The following is a 22,031-nucleotide window of genomic DNA, read 5'->3' as shown; positions in this document are numbered from 1 at the left end:
CCCGCCCGTTCCCGCCCCGCTCGTCCCCGCGCTCCCCGCTGTGCCCTCAGGCCCCGCTCCCGCCGCCGCTCCGGGGACGATCCCGCCCGCTCCCCGCCGTCCCCCCGGGCACACTCCCGGCCGGAACGTGACCGGAGAGCCCCCGCCGGCCCTTCCCGGGCCCCAACAGCACCTGCTGGGGTTGCGGTGCCGGGCCGCGGCTCCGCCGAGTCCCGAAGCGGCGGCCGTGTAGATTGCGCCTCACGACAGCCGGGCTGAGGGGCCGGGCCGGACTGCCCGGGCAGAGCTTGGCGGGACCGCGGCCGCGTTGAAAGGGCGGCTGGGATTGGAGGGGCTTGGAGTCCCCATGGCATCCCGACAGTCCTAACGACATCCCGACAGTCCCAACCACATCCCAACACATCCATCACAACTGGACAATCCCAATGGCATCCCGACAGTCCCAAACACATGCCGACAGTCCTCATGGCATCCCGACAGTCCCAATCACATCCTGACAGTCCCAATCACATCCCGACACATCCATCACAGCCGGACAGTCCCAATGGCATCCCGACAATCCCAATCATATCCTGACAGTCCCAATCACATCCCGACATATCCATCACAGCCGGACAGTCCCAATGGCATCCCGACAGTCCCCATGGCATCCCGACAGTCCCAATCACATCCCAACAGTCCCAATCACATCCCGACACATCCATCACAGCCGGACAGTCCCAATGGCATCCTGACAGTCCCAAACACATGCCGACAGTCCTCATGGCATCCCGACAGTCCCAATCACATCCTGACAGTCTCTGTCACAGCCGGACAGTCCCCATGGCATCCTGACAGCCCCAATCACATCCCGACACATCCATCACAACCGGACAGTCCTCATGGCATCCCGACAGTCCCAATCACATCCTGACAGTCCCTGTCACAGCCCGACAGTCCCCATGGCATCCTGACAGCCCCAATCACATCCCAGTCCCTATGGCACCCGACAATCCCTATCGCATACCAACAGGCCCTATCCCATCCTGACAGTCCCTATCCCATCACAAATGCCGCTATCACATCCCAACAGTCGCTCTGCCATCCCAACGGTGATTTCAGCTCCAGCCCCACAAGCTTTATTGCACTGCCAGTTCTGCCGTTTCAGCTCCAACTCCACATCTCCACTTCCCCCACCGCCAGGTGAAACTGCTTCTGGTGCTCACGGCAGGACCTTTTTGGTTGCAGCTCTCTGAGGTTTCATCTCCAGCTCTAGAACGCACATTCCAACCGCAGCCTCACAGTTTTACTCCAGTTCAGCCATTTGCTGCCAGCCCTACAGTGATCTCAGCTCCATTCCTATCGCAGCCCTACAGTCGCTATCCCGGCACCGCAGTGACTCCACCCGCTCCTCGCCACCCCTTCCCTGCCCCGGGAACCCCCGGTGACCCTGCCCGGGCCCCAAGGCCCCTCGGGGAGCTCTCACTGGCCCATAGGGTGTGGGAGGGCCAGGCAACGTGGGTGTCGGGGTCGGGTTGGCAAGACCCCAACAGTGTGAAAGTCCTTTTTCCCTAGCCCGGCAGCCAAAGAAGAGGTCTTGAAGGCGTGAAGCTGAGTTTTCAAGGTTGTTTATTTCTTCTTATCTAAAAGATTTTCTCTGTGACCTGCCGAGGTCCACCTAGTACAGAAGCCATGGCAGTCTGCTGCAAGCCCCGGGCGTCTCCCACATTATATACTCAAAATTACATGTACCATGTTTGCAGTTCCCATACCAATACCTAAAATCTGTGTTGGACAGTGTGTCCCTATCCTAGACCAACAGAAAAGTGTCACCATCACACCGAGACATGGAGGACAAGAAGAAGGAGGAAAAGGCTAGGGCACGCCCAGATTCCTCCATCTTGTACCCCTGAAGTACATTCTAAAAACCCCAAAATTATACTTTTTCACCCTGTGTCAATTCCCTTATTACACTACTCGAACCCTTTTGGCTTGTAATTCCTCATACAAAGTTGGCAGCCTCTCCCATGGGCTAAAATCGAAGCCACAGGTGTTTTTAACCTGTTGCCAAGATCCCTGAGCCCCCTGCCAGGGTCTCGAGGCATCCAGAGCAGCCAAAGGGATGTTCTGGACTCGGACACGTGGGCAGAACAAGGGAGGGGTGGCAAGGCAAGGCAAGGCCAGGCAATGAAGGGCTAGAAAAGGCAAGGGAAGGGCAAGGCAAGGCAGGGCTTGGCAAAGAAAGGTGAGAGGAAGGGAAGGGAAGGGAAGGGAAGGGAAGGGAAGGGAAGGGAAGGGAAGGGAAGGGAAGGGAAGGGAAGGGAAGGGAAGGGAAGGGAAGGGAAGGGAAGGGAAGGGAAGGGAAGGGAAGGGAAGGGAAGGGAAGGGAAGGGAAGGGAAGGGAAGGGAAGGGAAGGGAAGGGAAGGGAAGGGAAGGGAAGGGAAGGGAAGGGAAGGGAAGAGTAGGCAGGGCAAGGCAAGGGAACTCAAAGCAAGGGAGGAATATGCAGGGCAAGGCAAGGGAGCTATCGCACCTTAGCTACTCCTCCCTTCCCTTGCCTTTCTAAACCTTCCCTAGTCTTGCCTTGCCTACCACTCCTTTGCCTTGCCTTATTTTTTCTACCCCATCCTTGCCTTTCCCACCCATCCCTTGCCTTTCCCACCCATCCCTTGCCTTTCCCAGCTCTCCCTTGCCTTTCCCAGCTCTCCCTTGCCTTTCCCAGCTCTCCCTTGCCTTTCCCACCCTCGCATCCCTGGGCGATGCCGCCACCTCGCGGCCAGCGGGCCCGTCCCCCCTGCCCGGGCTCGCAGGAGGGAGGCAGGGTGGATTTAGTGTGTGTCCTGCAGGGAAATAAATCCTGGGGCCCTTCCCTCGCAGGGCTGTTCCCCTGCTCCTCCTTCCCCCGTGACCAGCTTGCCTGAAAAATAACTCCAAACGCCCACTTCAAATCCTGTCTTGTCTTTTTAGAAATTTTTCTTCTGATTGTAGTTAAGGTAGCTGGGGGATAAAGCCTGCTCTGAACACTTCAGCTGCTGTGACAGCTGTAGACAGGGGCAAAGCACAGCCCCTTCTGTGCCTTCTGTTTTAGGGATTGTCTTCCTTTAACTCAGGGCTGTGCAGAAGGTTCAGTGCTAGCAAGCCATCAGTCTGGGACTGATCCTTTACTCCAACCCCTCCTGTCATTTATGCTTTGGGAGAAAGTAGGAAGGAACCTGATACCAAAATTCCACAATGCGAAGGATGAGTGATCCAGGTTCAAAATGGTGTTGTTGAGCAAAATCAGGCACAACTGGATACACAACTCTGAAAATTTTCAGTGAATCTTGCTTAGTTTTCAGATTTCTTGGGCTCTTCTTTGTTCAAACTGCTTAAATTAGAAAGAATAGAGTAAACATGTAGGATTTAAGTTGAATCTCTGCTGGAAACTATCTCATGGTTTATTAATAAATTGCCCCATGAAATTAAGTGAATAATAGGTGAACATATCTCTGGTGGGACACAAGAACCTGGCAGTGGAGTGTGCATGCATGTGATGGGCAGGAATTTCTGAAGGTACGACCAGGCTCTGAGCTCAAGGTGCTGAACATACAGATGTGGGGTATAGAAGACCTTGTGAAGGCAAAAGTTCTGGTGGTTCCTTGTGCTGTGGTGTCTCTTTACACAACAGGCTGGCTCTGGGCTCTGCTTTGCTGCTGAGGCTGCAGGAGGAGTCAGCTTTGGAAGGCAGCATCTGGAGCAGGGGAGAGCATGGTGGAGCACTGCTCAGGGGGTGCCTGCAGGCTGTGCAGGAGAGCAGTGAGGAAATTCGGGACACCGGGAGATGCAGCACAGTCATGGATGGAAACCAGTTCATCCAGAGGAGGGGACACATCCACCAAGGAAGCTAAAGGCTGCGGGGCTCATTCAAGCATTTCAGGTACGACGTTGTGAGGTTAAATGGTTCACAATAAGTCAAACCTCTTTTCCAGGTTGTTTTTTTTTCCCGTTACTTGTCATCCATGTAGCTCATCTTGCTGCCTGTCCAAAGGAATTTCTGTTTCTGACAAGACTTCCAGCAAGAGCTCCTCCTCAGCCCAGACAAATCCCATCCAATTCTTGGATTATGCCACTCACATGAAAAAGTTCTCATGCTTTGGTTCTGCACTGGATCAAAGCAAAGGCAGCTACTGTGAGAACACGTCTTATAAGCTGTGAATATTATTATCAGCTCACAGAGTGGAATTTTGTTGTGCTCTTGTGGGAGTTTTCATGTTCTTCCCTCAGCTGTGCAAATGAATCACAGTGTGCGTGTAATATACAGGCATCAGCTTTTTATTATGATTTAAACTCTGGGCTACTTACTCAATCAGGAATTGGAAACACATGGCTTTAGTATGTAAGGCTTTTTAACTCATGAAATAGTAAAACTGTAGTGGCAGCTTCCAGGACTTTCAGTCCAAATTTCAGCGTGCATTCAAAAGGAATTGGGGTAAAAGAGCAAATAGTCCTGTGGTGAACCTTGCAGTACAGAAATTTGTGATACTTTTTAATAGTCTTCAGAGTATCTTGTGAGTATAACTCACCCCCTGAGATCCAATCTCCTCTAGGACACTTGATCAGTAATAATGTTGAGGAGAAGGAATGAACCTATTTGTAAACTTAGACCAGTTATGCTAAAATGAGGATTAAATGGAGGAAGAAAACTGGGGAGAATATATAAAACTATAGTACAGATGAAATTTTGTAATGCATTTTGAAATGGCACTTGTTCAAAAATGGGACTACATTTACTAAAATACAAATAAAAGCCACATAATGGCAAAATAAAGGTGTTATCATCCTTAAATCAGAAAAAAAATTCAAGTCAAATTAAAATCAAAATTGTTCAGGATTTGCCCAAAGGAAATTAAAACTGAGCAAAGTATGGAGAGGGGCTTGTTTTTCCAAAACCACTTCTTGTTGCGAATTCGTGTCCTACTTTTTATTTTATTACAGCACAGAGAAATGTATTATTTTCTGGGTTCTAAACTTTGTTACCCCCATAAAGTGATACCAATTCCTGTACTAGGACAGGGAGAAAAGGATGAGTGCTGTGCAGCCTAATAAGGAATGTAAGTTTGTTTTTTTGTTTCACGGTGCACATTAATCCTTTAAAAAAAAAAAAATCCAAATAAACTCTGCAACTCTTGCCAAACAGCCTGGCCTTATCTCCTTCAAGAGTTCGTTCACGGTTCGCGCCGCAGCTGATGGTTTGTGAGTCAGGAGCACACGAGGCTCTGCACTTTTGGTCAGCTCGGTGTCCCTGGGACATCCCTGGAAGAGTTCTCCCACCACACACCCCCCTGGAGATGTGACCGTGGTACAGCCCAGAGAACTGCTCCTTAAGAATCCGAGGGATCCGTGTTTGCAGGAGCCACTCTGGAGTTCCTTGTGCCCCAGCAGCGGCTGAGCCCAGCCAGGTGAGTGCCTGACTGGTGTTTACTGATTAACACCTTTGTCACCAGGAAAGAAAACTCTGTGTGAACCCTAACGAGCCAAGTGAGAAAATGCTTTGGATTACTTGAATTGTTCAACATATAGTTGTTTCAGAAAGTCATAGCTCTGTGCTAACTCTGAGCCAAACTTTATTGCAGGATTTATTACCAAAGCATGGGTGCTTTCCTTTCTTCTCAGATAACCAGTTCCACTCTTCTCTCTACAGGCATCCTTTACAGTTATTCCAAAGAAAGGGTCCAGACTGAGAAAGTGTGATTTGATCTCTGCTCATATAATTCCATTTGCCATGCTGTCTCTGATCTTCCAAAATATTGTCAGTTCTCACTGTGGATTCTTTCACTGTGAAATTCAAGTTTTTTGGGTTTTTTTACTTTATTTCATTGTTCTTGGGAAGGAGAGGTTTTTGTACTGTATCTAAAATAACTGATAAGTGGATATATAAAATAATGGAGTGGCCTGATAAGGAGTTACTGATTAATTTGCAATCCCTTTATTTAAACTAACTTTTATGAGAAGGCAGAATGGAGAGGAATTCTGGAATTCTGAAGAAAGCTGTTTCCTGTGGTTTCAGCACAAAGCCTTGGCTTGCATGAATTAAGTGACAATGCTGTTTGCATTTTCTTCAGAGTTTTTAATAGATCATTTGACTGGATTAATGTTAACCTCTCTGATGTTAACTGAAAATGTGTCTGATTTTGAGGCTATACTGGAAGCCACTGAAGGACGAGGTTTCTTGAAGCATGAGGACACCCGTGCACTTTGGAAAATCCTGAAAGGAGCCAATGGTTTTGTCTCTGTTTGCAATGATCTTAAAGAACTTCAGGATGTTGTTGAAGGCTTCACCTGGAAATCAGGCGGAGGCAAAAATCTGGTCTGCTGCTAATGCCATTGCTTTTTAAATCTTTGCCCTTGCCCGAGGGGAGAGAACAGTTAAAAGTGTTTCACAGGCAACTACTGGGGATAAACTCCATGGGAAAGGCAAGGAGGGGAGAGAGGGAGTCCAGCCAGAGTTTATCCTCTCTGAGTGTGTTCTGCCAGGACTTTGAGTGGTTTTGCCTATGAAATCAGCATTGTAGTGCTGAACAATCACAGGTGTGTATTGATTTCACTCAGTTCTCAAGCTGAAAAGATCCCACACACCCCTGACCCTCAGCCAGCCCTACAAATGCGGGGTGTTTCTGCTCATGCCAGATGCAGCTGTTCCCCCATGGGCACAGTCACCTGCAAGGGCAGCTTTTCTCAGCAGCTGTTTGCTTCTGTACTCCCATCCTGAAGGGTCAGAATGAGTTTGCACTTTATCTCTCCAGGAACTGGTGAGATAGAGAGATGGAGAGAGAACAAGCTGTGAAATTCAGTGACAGGTTCTTGGCAGAGCTCCTGCTCCACTCCTGGGCTGAGGAAATGTCAGGCTTGGTCCTGATCCAGCACCCTCTCTCTGCAGTGCAATTTGAATTCTGACTCCCAGCTGGAGTACCACAGAACCTCTCCTATCCCAGTGAGACCTGAAAGAAAAACCAGGTTAAGCACTGTGCTGTTGCAGTCCTAGTGTTGTAATTAATTTTATGGAAAAAAAAAACCAAAACTTTGTTTTATAGGCTGTTGATTCTGCCAGGCCATGTTGCTGTCTGTGAAAGCAAACAGCTTGTGGGCTCCTGATGTCCAGTTACTCTCCCCCACATTCCTGCCTAGAAGTGACAGGATATGGGCAGATACTCCCAGATGAAAATATGTGCTTTCCTTTCTCGATTTGAAGTGTGGCAAAACTGCACAGTATAACAAGTTTGGCATGGTCCTGTTTCTGCAAGAAGGCAAATGCTTGTGTCACCTTCCCGTAGGTAATTCTTCAGCTGAGCTAACAGAGAAACCTTCTTTAAATGCCTGTAAAAGTCCTGAGTTTTTTTATTATCCTGAGGCCATAAAACAGTCAAATTAACCTTATTTTGTTGGAAAATCCAAATAGTGGATGAAAGAAGGGTTAATGCTACACACTCATGGCATCCCCAGAGCACACAATAACTTGGTGCTTCACCCAGTCAGGAAGAGCACTGCCATCCAAAACTACTGAGAACCCTGGATCACAGGCATTAATACTGGACAGGGTGCAGTATTAAATTATCCTGTGCAGCAGATTTGATCAGAATTTATCAGAGTCTTGCAAATGCAATTGCACATCCACACAGCATGGATTTAACACTGACTTTATACATTTTTATTGGCTTATGCAGAGGAAGAGAGGAGATCCAGTCTGGCATAAAGCCTCCCAGTTAATGTCTTGAGCTGTTTAAAGAATTGGAATGAGTAAATTTCTCCAGAAGAGATGCTTCTACTGCAGCAGTAGCAGTGAAACAGCCAAGATCATGAAACCACAGTGTTTATGAAGTGGAAGATTTTCAACTGCTTTAAGTTCCCCTGCACTTAATACAGATTTGCAAAGTCATTGTGTTGTAAGGACCTGTGATCACTCTGCACAGCAAGAAAGAGCAATAACCTTTTCCAGCTGGAGATCTGGAAGTTCCTTTAATTAGTTTTACAGAAAACCAGTTCAGAGTAATTTAAAGCTTTTGGCTGTGGGCCTGCTTTTTTGGAGACATTCACTGGTTTGATTGTTCTGAAGCAAACTGGAGAGAGAGATGTTTGGGAAAATACAGAACTATGTTTGCAAACAGTGAAATACTTGAGTCGCTGTTTTGCTCTCCTAGTCCAAACAGTGGCCTTGAGGTTTGGTGAGGAGTCAGTGTTGAAGGAGCAGAGTTTGGAGCTGGGAGGTTTTTGTGTGCTGTTAAGACAGGCACACAACTGCAGGTACAAAAGAGAAACCTGAGAACCAGGTGTGGCTGTTACTCCTGCTAAGGTGACAACTTGGTATCTGCAGATGGACAATAATCTTCAGACTGGGTTCATACAATAACAGAATGGTTTGGGTTGGAAAGCTCATCTCATTCCACCACCCTGGGCAGGGATATCTTCCAGGCTGCTCAAAGTCCAGTCCAACCTGGCCTTGAACATTTTCTGCGATGGGGAGTCCACAGCTTCTCTGGGCAACCTGTGCCAGTTCTCAGGAAAGAATTTCTTCCTGGTATCCTAATCTAAACCTCCCCTCTTTCAATTTAAAACCACTTCCCCTTGTCCTATCACTCTCTGCCCATGTAAAAAGTTGCTCTCCCTCTTTTTTATAAACTCCCCTTAGGAACTGAAAGGCTGCTCTAAGGTTTCCCTGGAGCCTTCTCTTCTGCAGGCTGAGGCAGCCCAGCTCTCTCAGCCTGGGAGGCTACCCCAGAGCATGGAATATGGCTGTGTGCATCATTTCTGGCACCCCTCCATGGCCTTCCCAGAGAGGGGCTCCTGAACCAGCAGGAATGTGGGCCTGAACTCAGGATTCACTTCTGGAAGACGCAGTTTCATTTTCAAAGCTGTATCCAACTGCGGCCTTAAATCCTGCCTGGAAATGCACTTTGCCCTTTTAGTCCTGGTGCTGTGCATGGAAATTCCTTGGAGTCCTACAGCTGGAACAGCAAAGTGGGGTGTGTGATAGAATTTATGTGTTACAACACATCAGGCCTCCTCCTTGCAGAGGAGTTTCATCTGGCACCGAGGACCCTCTGCAGCTGCTTGGCCTCTGGGGCTGAAAGTGCTGGGTTTGGTTAGGAAAGACCCAGCCCTGCTGTCCCTGCACCCCTCGGGCTGGGATGGGAGTGGGAGGGATGGCTGGGCTTAGCAGCTGCAATAACTGCTCTGCCTGAGTTTTTACCCTGCATGTCACTTGGTCACACAGAGTAACAAAGCTGGGATGAGAGCAGGTGAATTCTGTTCAGGTTTGTGTATTTATTGCATGAATTCAAGGATAAGGAGGGTGTAGTTATCCCCCACACGCAGGTCTGGACAGTCAGTGCTGTTTGTTGTGGATCTCCTGTGTAGCAGCTGGGGGGGAAAAAGGTTAAGACAGGGAAATGTGAGTGTAAAGAGACACTGTTGGGTAGTTTAACACTCAAAGCTTACCTTAACGCTCTGGTGAATACCTGGATTTCAAGTGAATGTCCCTTTAATTTATGGCTGCTCCTAAGGCCAGGAGCTGGTATTTGCCCAGTGCTGAATGTGATTTAGCTGTGCTCTGGCTGGCTCCGGCAGAGGAATCACCTCTGAGAATAAACTGTAAGTAAAACTGAGATTGTTCTGTGGTCAGGCTGAAGAGGGGATTCTGCACCAGCTCCACTTCACTCTTCTGCTGAAACCCTTTTTTCTAATCAGAATGGGAAACTCTGGAAAAACAGAGGGGCAGAGAAAAACTTAAAAGCTGAGAGGCCGAAAGCTCAGTGACGTGAGACCTCCTGTACTTCTGCTGATACCACGGGGGATTGGGTGACCTGTAGAGCTCTTCAGCATTTTCAACCCCTTCTTTTCTCCTCTGTCCCTCCCCTGGAGTGGTCCCTTCTCTCTGCAGAACGACAGAGTGTCTCTGAGCTGGGCTGCAGTATTTTTAGGACTGCATTTCTTAGTCCACTGTGCACAGCTGATTCTGTATCACATGGCAGAGCAGGGAGCCCTGGCAGAGCAGCTGCCAAGCCCTGCAGTGTTTCCTCAGCACTGCAAGGCTGGAGTGCCAGCTGAGCCAGGGTAAAGCTGTGAGTGTGGAGCAGGGGATGCTCTGCTGCCATGTGCCCCAGCTGGAGGAGGGAGGAAGGAGTGTGCTTCTTAGTTTGGGAGCTTCAGTCATCAACTGAGGGTCAAAACCTGGGAGCTGCTTCAAAAATAAACCTTGGAATGGGAGCCAGGTCTGCCTCAGGCCATGTCCTGGTAGGTGAACACTCCAGGAGATGTGGGCTCAGCTCTGCTCCTCCATCCTCAGCACTCAAACCACCAGGCTGTTGTATAGAAACTGCACTGACATTCTTGATGGAGGGCTTTCCAACGAGAAAGATATTTTTATTGAGTTTAAAATGGGCAGCTCTGGGTTCCTGTGAAAGTGGGTTCTTCCTGGTTCTCCAGGTGGTGGTGGGTGCCTCTTGGGAGGGGGTGAAACATTCAGGGGCCAGCATGAGCAGCCCCGGGAGCCTGAGCCCCTAAAACACACTGCAGATGTCACAGGGAGTCTGGAGAGGGGCAGGATGAGAGACTGGCAGGAGAGGCCTCCTCCTTGTTGTGTTTCCCGTGTTGTGCAGCCCAGAGCGAGGCAGGCAGTGCTTTATCACCACCTTCTGTGATTGCCACAGAACATCCCAGGTGTGGAATGGAGTGCTCATCCTGGAAGGACTCACGATCCTGTCTGGCAGATAGGTGGGGAGAAAGGGCAGGGGAATGAGGTCATGCAAACCCTGTCTCAATGAATTAGGCAGTGACAGAAACCTCATCACCCAGGGGCTATTTTAAAAACAAATAGACTCGGTTTAGAATGTTAGATAGCTCATGGGGGATTTTAATGATCAAGAATGCCACTTATCATGAAATAATCTATATCCCACCCAAATTAGTCAGACTATTTGGTTGTGATCCCTGAGGTACCTCTGTAAAATTGAGAAGTTGTTCAACACTTGAATTTGAAGAACTGGTTTCTGGGTGGAGCAAATCTATTTGCTGTGTCTTGGGAGGCCACCTGGCAAGTGAGAGGCCTTGAGACTTTTTTTTTTTTTTTTTTTTGAGGGAGATAAGTAACCAGAAAGTAATAGAATCACAAAATGGCTTTGGTGAGGAGGGATTTAAAGCCCATCCTGTCCCCATGGGCAGGGACACCTTCCACTATCCCAGGTTGCTCCAAGCTCCATCCAGCCTGACCTTGGACACTTCCAGGGATCCAGGGGCAGCCACAAACAGCTTTCACTCACAAGAACAAAGACCACGATAAATTTGACATTTCCAAGTGTTCCTCGTTACTATTCTATATTTCTCTTGCTGTGCTCACTTGCACACCTGCAAAAGCTTGGTTTAGTTTCCTGCAGATTTGTGGAATCTCATCCCATTTGTGCTGCAGGTGGCTCAAGGAGCACCAGCTGAGCTCCCTGCAGCTGGACACAGCCAGTGGCTGCCAGGACCATGTGGTGCCATGCTCCAGAGCAGGATGTTGGTAAATTCAACCTGCATTTGTCTTTATTGCTGTAGGCAAGGAAGGGGAGATACATCTCTAATTCCAGCCTGTGTCCAGAAGGAAAAGGGAAGGACCTGACACACAGGACCTTTCCAAACAGGGTAAGTTCAGATGCTCTCACCACTCCCTCTCTTGAAGCAGAGGTAGTGTCCCTCATGTCTTCCAAATTTCAAACTACCCTGAGTGATTTCTGTAATTGATGTCTCATTTGTAAAATGTTTTAAAGCAATTTATTTGAGCTCTGTGGGTGTGACCATAAACCTGCCAAGTTTGATAATCAGGATTCTGGGAATTAAGGTCTGAGAACACATTGTTTGGGTTTTTTGCCATTGTTGTGCTTTTTTAAAATACTTTTAGTTCTCATCAATTATTTGCAAATATTTTCCTCTTCTGGGAATTCAGTTCCCTGAAATGTAACATAAAGTTCAAAGACAATAGTACAAGCCAAGGTATTGCCACTTAAATTAAGATGGAGATATGTGGAAATCTGGTTTTGGTTTTTTTAGGCATAAGATTTGGAGTAGATAATTTGAGCTCTAGTGGCCAGAAGAAGAATGTAGGACAGAAAGATGGCCCAGCCCTTCTCACATGGTACAGACGGAGAGCCAAGCCTCACTCTGCTACCTTTCCAATCAATTAGACAAAGCAAAATGTTGGGTTTGTGCCTGGCCTGGGCTCTTTCCTGATAAGACTTCTGTTCAGACAAAAGTATGATCCTTATCTATAAGATCTTCTTGGGTTTATACTTTCCTAGTCTTTAACATAATCTGATTTATAATCTGGGTTTTTTTGTATTATTTTAAATAAATCAGTGACCTCATTTAGAACAAGTTACATGCTCTCTTGTTAAAGACCAGGGAGTGGTATCAGCTATGGACTTTCACGAGCCTTCATGGTTTGTCCAATATTGATCTTATGTAGACAGGAAGATGTCTTCATCAGTGCAGCTCTTCCGAGATCAGAGGTACCACGAGCTGAAGGGGCAGTGCCTCCAGCAGGGCCGGCTCTTTGAGGATCCTGAGTTTCCAGCCTCGGATGAATCCCTTTACTACGACTCAGCAGCAAAAGGGAAAGTGGAATGGAAGCGGCCAAAGGTAATGGATGGATGTGTTTTCAGTCCTGCTGTCTCCTCCAGCACAGACACTTCCACCAAGAGGTGTCTGAGCAAAGCTGTGTTCTGTTGTGAATTGCCACCCTCTCCCTCAGCTGTTTCAGTCTGGTTCTGGTGAAGGCTTAGCAGCAAGTTCTACCCAGAGAGAGTGGAGAGTTTTCCTTTATTGGTTGATGCCAGCTCTGGTCTCTGCATGGCTGTGCTGAATTCACAGTGGATTTTGTCTCTGACTTGTGTAAAACCTTAGTTACCCACCAGTGATTTTCTGTGCCAAATGATCAGCTATTATCTGTAATCAACCAAGAATGCTTGTGTCTATTTGCCACTTTTAGTGGCATCTTAACAGGAAAACAAATACGTCATTTGCTTTGAATTGTAACTAATGTAGCAGGCATTTCAAATCATTAATACCACCTACATTCGGGGTCTGTTAGTTGCTTTGCTCTGAGGTTTTAGGCTTCACATGTATTTTTAAATCAGTTCACAGCCATAAGCGAACAATTCAGAAGAACACAAACCCATTCCCAGTCTGGCTTTCCATCAGTGTCATCTGTTCTCTTACAGTGACAAGTGTAATGGAGAGGACAGTGGAAGCCTCCAGCCAGATGCACGCAGTATTTTTGCCCTTAAGCATGATGAATCACTCCTTTACTTCACCCATGTCCACTTTTGGGATTAATCTTCTGGAAGCACAGACTTGGGTGTCTTTCCTTAGAAAACACAATGCCAATGTGACGTCCTTCATATGCAGCTGGTGCTGTTCTGTGACAGGGGACAACAGACGAGGCTGAGCAAGGCTGGGCTCTCTTTGCCAGGATGGCCTGAGGCTGCTTCTCCTTTCCTGGTGGTGCTCATTCCTCACAGCAGCTTCTCTACTGGAATTTTAGTGAGCAGTCCAAGGGTTGCTTTCCTGATTCTCATTTCAGTTTTCCAAGTAAGACATGAGAGTGAAGAATGGGGAGAATAAATTTGGGAAAGAAAAACAAGACATTCCAAAGTCTGGGGGTTTATTTTTATTTCTGAGCACTCTCCTGTTTATTGGAGTCTTTCATCCCCTCCTAGAAGAGGAAATACTGCGCAACCATTCTCAGTGAGGTCAGGAAGAGTGTTTGTTCTTCATAAAAGATGTGAAGCAAGAGCTAAACTCTAGCCAAGGATGCCATTTTGGGCCATTCTTGTGGGTATGAGTTTGTTCAAGGTGGTGGTCAGTGGTTTGAAGTCTAATTGTAGGTCAGTGATTAGCTTTGCATTCAATTATTACCCATGAAACATGATGTTATTGTAGGAAACCTCACATATTAATTAATGTTTTGTTTATGTAAATTTTATTATCATTTATCATAAAACCAGGCACAGATTGACCTGACACTCCTGAGATGTTGAACCACATCCCACCAGTCCCTGGCCTCTGCCAGCCAGAAGTTCAGAGGCTGAATTCTGGTGCTGATGCCAAAAACACAGAACCATGGAATCTTCTAGGTTGCAAAAGACTTCTAAGATCATTGAGTCCAACACTTACCCTGACACTACTGAGTCCATTACTAAGCTATGTCCTTAGCACCAGGTCTCTAAAAAACCACTTCCAACTGCAGTGAGTTCCAGTGCTTGACAACCCTTTTGGTAAAGAAATTCCTCCTTGTATCTAATCTAAACCTCTCCTGGTACGTGAATCCTTTGCTGGTGTTTCAGAACATTGGGCTCTGTTGATACCCCAGTTCCTCTGAGAATCAACCTGTGAAATAACAACTGAGCTGAGCATGACCGTTTCAAAGGTGCAGCATCTTCCAGAGCCCTTCAGTTCATGCAGAAAGCCTCCTGGGAAGATTCTCTGTGGGGAAAACCTGCTGGTCTGTTGGAAAAAGAGTAAGAAACATTCCCTCTGGTTAGTGGACGTTCTTTCTGCCCACTGATATTAGCATCACCCTGCCCTTTTCCTGTGATTTCTCTGGAGTTTCCCCCCTCTGCCAGGCTGAAGTGGGGCTGGGGGCAGCTGTGTCCTGCCAAGAGGGGACATCCTTGGCCACCTGTCATGGTTAACACGGCCTCCTGCTCAGCATGGGCTGAAAATACCCAGGAGTTCCTGTCACTGCTGAATGGATGCTTTGTCTTATTTTTAACTAAACCTCGGGTTTGTGTGAACTTTTTCACTGACCCCACAGAAAGGATGGAATCTCAAGGACATCTTTGTCAGTGTTAAAAAAACAGCAGTGATCTCCCAAGCAGGGCAGGCAGGCATGTGAGGAAAGAGTGGGTAAGCTTGCTTCAGAGATAAACTGTGTTCTTTAGTTATTCACAAAGGAAAATAGTCTGATCCTACAGAATGAGACTCTTATCATGTGCTTTCCTGGTTTCCCCGCCTGACCCCGTGTTTTTTAAGCCCTGATTCTGCTTTCATCTGCATCTTCTCTTTATGAGAGGGCTGTGATTGCACCCTGATGTTCTGGGAAGACAGAGCTGGTCTGTGTCCAGGAAAACAGCACAGAAAGACACCATGAGACAGGGCTGCTGATCTGCTTCCCCAAAAACCCCTCCTGTGTCCCAGCCCACAGAGGGACACTGCTCTGTTTGACTAAATTCCCATTAACTCCAAAGGTCAGATACCTGGCAGAAGGTGGAGAGTTGCATCTGCACAGCCAAGTGCCCTTTTTCCTGGAAACACTGCGTGCCATGGGCCCCATTCTCCACTCTTCTCACCAGTTTGCCAGCCTTTTCAGGGGTGGTTATCACCATGCAAGTGAAAAGTCCAGGAAATAAGGCAGTACTATGTTCTGGAATGATACAGTGATAAGAATAGATGGAATAGTGTCTCCCCACTTCCCAAATTGGGGTGTGTGGGATGAGCAGATTGGTGATTTATCCAACCTTTATTCTCTGGTGCCAGAGAATTCAGGGACTCTGACTTCTGCACCTTCACATGTTTATGGGAGGCAGCATCAGCTTTTGTTTGCTTCGAACTGGTGGGAAATGATCCGTTGTCTCAGGAGCTGAAACATCTTTCATATTTACAACCTTAAACCTTCCCCTACCTTGTTAGCTGTTTAAGATTTTGCTCTCATTTGGAAGGCAGAGGAAGCCTGGGGCAAATCCCTGTGTGGGCACTTAGTCTGGGTGAACTTTACAGATTTTGCATTAATGTTCTTTATTCCACAGTGACAGGATTCGTGGTCTCAGTGTCCTCCAGAATATTCAACAGTAACCCAGTTGTCATAAATTTCATGGAATGAGGGTCATGAAAGATTTGGCTGTCAGGTGTGAGCAGGCCTGGGTTAAATGTCCCTCAGATGTAATGCTCCTCATCATTTAATTCCTCTGTCTCCTCTGTAGCTGTGTCACTGTTGTCTGACCCTGTTTCCAGTTTGAACAAGACCAGAGACATCTGCTTATGTCTGGGACTCGTGTGGAGCCCAGTGGTGCCTGCAGGAGAGGGAGGTGTCCTGGCACTGCCTCAGGCTTTGAGCAGTTGCATGACCACTGCACGAGCAGTTTCAGGGCATGGAGTGGAGTGACAGCTCATCACACCCTGGGATATCTGCCAGGATGGGGCCTGGGGGAATCCAGAGCTGGAGGAGAGAGGATATTAAAGGGGAATGCCATCAGCTGGCATGGCAGTGATGTGCACTCCTCTCAGAGCAGCTGCACTGCTGCCTCCTGTGAGACAAAGTGATGGGCTTGTAACAGCCCCCCTGAGCAGTGACGCTTACCTGGTCTGCCAGATCCCCTCTCCATGCCCCAAAACCTTCTGGAGTGTGGCTCGTGGTTAAATTATCACTTTCCACATCTGAATGTGCCTTTTAAATTCCTTCAGCCCTTTTTTTTTTTCCTCTTAAAAATATGGAGCAACAGCAATCATCTTGCTTAATTAGAATAGGGGTCCCTCCCCACTTCTCCTCCTCACCCCTAAAGATTTGCATTATATAATTACTATTTTCCTGAAAAAATTACTTATTCAGCAAAGGCTACATGTATTGAAACAACTGAAGTTTAGGCTTCTGTTTCCCTGCCTATCCCAGGATTGTCCACATTTCTCTGCTGGTGGTGGTTATTGGCTCTTGTTCAAGTGTAGGTAAACACAAGTTGCAAAGCTCTGTGTGCTGACATTCGTGTTTGCACTGGAAATAATGGCACATGTGGCATCTGGGAGGTGAGGAAATGTGTTTCAAAAGGTGCTGAGCTTCTGCTGAGCTTTGAGGGAGCTCACAAATCCTGTCATGTGCCTCAAGCACAGCTGGGGACACAAAGGTGGTCTCAAGGTTGGAGGCTGTGTGAGCCAGTGTCTTGTGGTTTGCTTGTTTGCTGGGCTTCTCTGGGACCTGTTTGTAGCAGAAAAGGGCTGTGAAAGACTCAGCTTTGCACTAAGATGAAATCAGTCCTGAACTGGCTTCTTTTCCTCATGTGTCTGTCACATCCTGGATCTCAACACCATGGATGTTGTCCTCCACAGACAGTCCAGCACCCTTCAGTGGGTGACTTTCAGACTTTCACTCCATGAGTGCAGCTGCACAGGGCTACTGGAGGATTTTAGGACTTTCTAGATGACACTGGTGATCATTTCAACAGGCATCTTGGATGCTGTAATTAGTTGTGAGTGCACTAGCAAGGAGGCTGTTTGCCACTGTTGCAAATAGCTTTCCTTGCCATTACAAGCAGATTTAGCTTGTGATCTGCAGCTATAGCTCATTATCTGTGGAAAAGTTTAAAGTCAGATATTTCTTTGTTAACTGCATGTGTGTGTATATAAAGAGAATGATTGCAGTGCACCTTAACTTTTATAGAAGGGCTTAAGCCTTGCAGACTCAAAAGTGGTATAAAAGCTCACAGGCAAAGTAGGCTCTGACCTAAGTTTAAACTCTTCATCTTAAAGAAATAGGAAAGTTATTAAGAGCTGAGCTCTGGGAAGCAGTCTGCCCTGGAAGACAATCACAGACTGAGGGGGAGGTTTCTGTACACATTAATCATGGTTTTTAGGTTAAAATTGTGGAGGCAGGGACCATGAAGTCCTGCAGACATGGTGCAGTTTTCTGTTAGTGTAGAGGGGGTGGGTGAGGGGACAACAACAGGCAGAAGGGAAACCACCAGAAGAAAATAATTCCTAAATGATGGTTGAGTATCTTTTCTTTCCTCATTAAGTACAAACCGTGTACCCCAAAGCTCCTGCAGACGGAGCCTGGCACTGCTGCACGTTCGAGGGGAGCTCTTCCAGCAGCCTGGGTGCTCGGAGCTGTCGAGCTGAGCTGCAGCCATCTGTCCCTGTCGCGCAGGTGTCGCTCTGCAGAGCGGGAGGAGCTGCTTGCCGAGGGCTGCCCACGGCAGGAAGGACAGGCGGCTCCCGGCGAGGAAGGCGTTAACCCCATCCCAGCTGCGGCAGCTCCGAGGTTGGCACGGCTCCCGAGGATGCAAGTGGCAGCACAAAAGCATCCTCTTCGCAGCCGTTGCCCTGGCAACCGCACATTCAAACGGCAGGATTGGCAGCGGGATCCTGCAGGAGATGGTGCAGTTGCAATTAAGTCGAATTGTCTTCACGTTGTTAGAATTAATTTGGAGCTGGGAGGGAAGGGGAGGGGTGGTGGGTGCGTGTTGGGGGTAGAACAATGAGCTGCCACCCCTCTGAGATGCCGGGGTGGGCAGGGCTTCATCGTGTTCTGGATTTCTTTAAGGGTAAAATTAGTGCTGGCACTTGGCTTCTGAACATTGGGGTTTTTTTGTTGGAGCGACTAAAAATCTGCCTGGGGAGCCTTATTTGTTTAATGAGGGTGGATTTGGTGGAGTGAGTGATCTTCTGTGAGCTGTTGATGTTCTTGCATCCTGGTGATCCACAGACTGGAGATGCAGGGTTTACTAAGGTCCCAGGGAACTGGGCTCCTGGGAGGAGGTGTCCAAAAGTGGAGGGCAGGCTCTTTCAAATCCAGGTCAAAACAAGTCTTACCCTTCCTGTGTGGCTGAAATTCTGGATCGGCTGTGTTCAGAATCTGCTTTCTTGTTTTATTTGGTGAAATCAGTTGATTTGGATCATTTTCACCAGCAGCTGGAAATGTGAGGTCATTTTCAAGAGAAGTGTGGTCACCTGGTTTTGCCATGGGGTGATTTCACCAAATTGTGATTTGGTGTTTGAGATCCATGGGAATTCACTGAAATTCAAAACTTTCTAAAGCATTTAGCAGCCAGGATCTTGGAGGGGATGTTGAAATCTAAATGTAATTTAAATACATGTTCTAATAACTCAAATACATATAGGATGCACTGATCTACCGAGATCAAAAAAGTAACTGGAATTCTCATTTTACCAACCAAGAATGGAAGTTCTCATAGAGCACATCATGACAGAATACCATTGTCATTATTTGTGCTACCCTAATACAATCCTGTAATCATTTTGAAGTTAAGAACAGTCTCAGCTGTTCCAAGTAATTGATCTTTTTGAGGAGCACACACATTTTGTAAAAATGGAAGGGACAAATAATGACTTTTTTTTTGTGGGGGGGAAATACTGGGTTAAAATACTTCTTGGTTTTAATTTTAATGTTGTAACTTTTCCCCAAATGTGCTGATAAAGCTGAAATATTTATTGGATTTTTTTTTGTCTTGGAGACAAAGAAACATTTTTCAGCCCTGAAGGGCTTTCCCTTGTTGGTCTTTTAAGGTACTTAGAACAGCATGTTCTGATGGTGTCCAGCCAAACAATTCACTGAAAACACTGTGGGCTTTGTTTTGTTTTTTCCCTTCTCCCATTATTATTTTCTCCTAAGGTTTTGAGGTTGGGTTGTTTTTTTTTTTTTTCACTGAACATGTTCTGAAGAGAAAATGTGGCACCTACTAGCACCCTGGCAGGTGAAGGTAGGGAGCTCCAGGCAGCTGTTTCCTACAGTCCATTGCCCTTTCTTGGATGAGAACTTGAAAAGGTGGATTTTTTTTTTTTTTTTCTTTTTTGGGAGTGTGTTTGTGTGTTTCACAGCTGGGAGGTTCATTCAGGATTTTTTTTTTTCATAACTGGCTGGAAAAGGAAGAACAAAACAGGAGGATTTTTGTTACATCAGGCATGTAAAATGTGCTTGATAGCTCACAACATGTGAGAGCAGCCTCCTGAGGAACCAGGAAGACTCCAAAGGAGTCTCCTGTTCCAGGCTAATATTATTATTCATTAATTTCTTAGCTAATCTTTTCTGGAGCCAACCTGTGGTGCAAAGGGAAGGGCCTTTATTGCCACAGCAGAAGAGCTGCCACAAAATATACCTTGTTGAATATAGTAAAAGTACTTAATAGTCAGTTGAGGAAATGTTATGTTGACCCCAGGAAAAGAGGATGGGAGGGTTGAAATGCCCACACCATGGCCACTGTGCTAATTCATGTTCAACGTGACACTGATCCTTTCTCAATGGCCATGACATCTCTGCTGCAAGCCCTGCCTCAGCTTCTGCAGGTGTTCTGCTATCACCAGGCAAACTGAAAAATGCGTGTTGACTTTGTCTGCAGGTTTGGCCTTTTGTTATTCTAAAGTAACCTTTGTCACCAAAGCCTCAAAGTAATAATTAACAGGCTTGTCTCTGGAAATCTGACGGGCATTGGACCCTGAGAAAATCCTGTTAACAGCAAATACTTCATATTGGATTGCATTTTGCTAAAGAGAATTTTAAATTAAATAATATAAACTTCACATACAATTATCAATTACACAATGTAACCCCCCCAGCAAGCTGAAATCTTGATTCATTTGCAACAGCATTTCTGTCTGTGATGAGACCAGCCCAATTTCTAACACAAAAATAAAGCCTGGATGGTGTGCTGTGAGGGCATGAACCCCGAGCAGGCAGGCAGGGGTGTGTTTAAATGGATATGTGCACATGGATGTGTGTACATGAATGGGGAAGCATGATGCTGAAGGGTGAAGCAGAATCTGTACTGTAGAGTTTGAATGGTGGCAGTTTTATAAGGGAATTTTTTTTTTTTTTTTTTTTTTTTTTTGTACTAAGAGTAGTGATGGGAAAGAGGATGGGTCCAAGGAGAAGTGACTGGGCTGAGCAGTCACCTGACACAAAGGGTTGTTGCAGATATGTTGTTAAGCACCTTCTTTCCCAGCTGTTTGGTTCCTGGAGGCAGAAAGTGGAGCAGAGCTGCATGTGGTGCTCCTCTCACACAGCCAAACAAACAGGGAGGGATCTCTTCATTGCCTGAGTCCCTCCCAGCACTTATTGCTGGCAGGGGCTGGGATTCCACTCTTGGGGGTCGTGTCCAGCTGTGTAAGCCTTGTTCAGGTCCCATTTCCCCAGGCCAGGGTCTGCAGGCCACATCCAGGCTGAGGTGAGTGCAGTGTGCTGTGGCTCTAGACCAGAAACCCTCAGAACCTGATAAAATTCCATTTCTGTGTCTGTGAAGGTCCACCAGAAACAGGATCAGGAATTCCACACTCTTTTAGGATTTTGTGTCTCTCCTCAGCTTTCTGCAGCAGGCTGGTGATGCCCAGCTCTGGCAGAGTGCTTCACCCTGAAGAGATCTTGTGTTAATTTGTAAAATGAAAATATGGGTGCACACAGTGCTCCAGAACTTGGGAGGGCCTCACTTTTTTTGAGATGAGTGTTTAATTTAAGAAGCTCTATTGAGACTGAAAGAGATACTGTTTTGTTCTCTAGGGAATGTTATTTTAAGAAAGTGTCCTTTTCTAAACAATAGAAACTTATAAACATAGTTTAATTCACTTTTAGTCCCACCAGTGATTTATGCTGGCACACCTCAACATTACTATCAGGGTTTTTGGTCCCTGGCTTCTTTCAGAGTTTTGGGAATCCTGCTGTGTTCTGTTTGTCACCTTGTCTGTCCCCCAACAGGCTGAGAATGGGAGGCATCATGAAAACACTGTTTGGCATATTTCCATCTTGGTTTCTGCCTGGATAAAACATTCCTCCCATAATATTTTGTCCTTAATGTTTTCAGCTGGGGAAGTTGTGACACGTTTCTTCTTGAAATTGCCAGAATGTTCCCAGAATTGAGCGGTTGCTCACCCTTATTCTATGAAATCCATCATTTTCTTTTTATTTTGCCTGGAAAATCTTGTTAAGATGGGGCTTGCCCAGAAGAAGAGATGAGCAAGGCACCATAAAGCCTCCAGGTCTGACCTCTCCAGTACAGCCTGGTGACTGAGTGAACCCCATATGACATCACTTTGATGGCCCAATCCCATTGCTGATGTCACATCAGAAAATTCTTTGGTTTTAGTTGTGCCCTTCGTTGCTGGCTGCATCCTGACAGGAAGCAAAAACCCCACAGTGGCCACCCTTTATTTCCATAGGATGAAGTGGCAACGGTTGGAAAGTGGCAGCTTGCTCAGTGGTATTATTCACCCAAGTCTTCCAGGACTATAATTAAAGGCAAACATTTGTAGATGACATTGTTCTGGCTTG

At 46.8% G+C, this 22,031-nt stretch overlaps 1 protein-coding gene across 1 annotated transcript in view; it reads left to right on the top strand.

Annotated features, from left to right (window-relative positions):
• Positions 1 to 3,339: 3,339 nt before the first annotated feature.
• LOC128795234 (calpain-5-like) overlaps positions 3,340 to 22,031 on the top strand; it is a 50,250-nt gene continuing 31,558 nt past the window's right edge. The window contains exons 1-4 of the mRNA XM_053955843.1: positions 3,340 to 3,896; positions 5,157 to 5,418; positions 11,546 to 11,632; positions 12,453 to 12,625. Of these exons, the coding sequence (XP_053811818.1) occupies positions 12,461 to 12,625 (165 nt within the window). The 5' untranslated portion in view covers positions 3,340 to 3,896; positions 5,157 to 5,418; positions 11,546 to 11,632; positions 12,453 to 12,460. The remainder of the gene's footprint in view (positions 3,897 to 5,156; positions 5,419 to 11,545; positions 11,633 to 12,452; positions 12,626 to 22,031) is intronic.

Source organism: Vidua chalybeata, chromosome 14, assembly GCF_026979565.1.
Source record: "Vidua chalybeata isolate OUT-0048 chromosome 14, bVidCha1 merged haplotype, whole genome shotgun sequence".
Lineage (NCBI taxonomy): Eukaryota > Metazoa > Chordata > Aves > Passeriformes > Viduidae > Vidua > Vidua chalybeata.
This window is presented reverse-complemented; position numbering and strand designations above follow the sequence as displayed.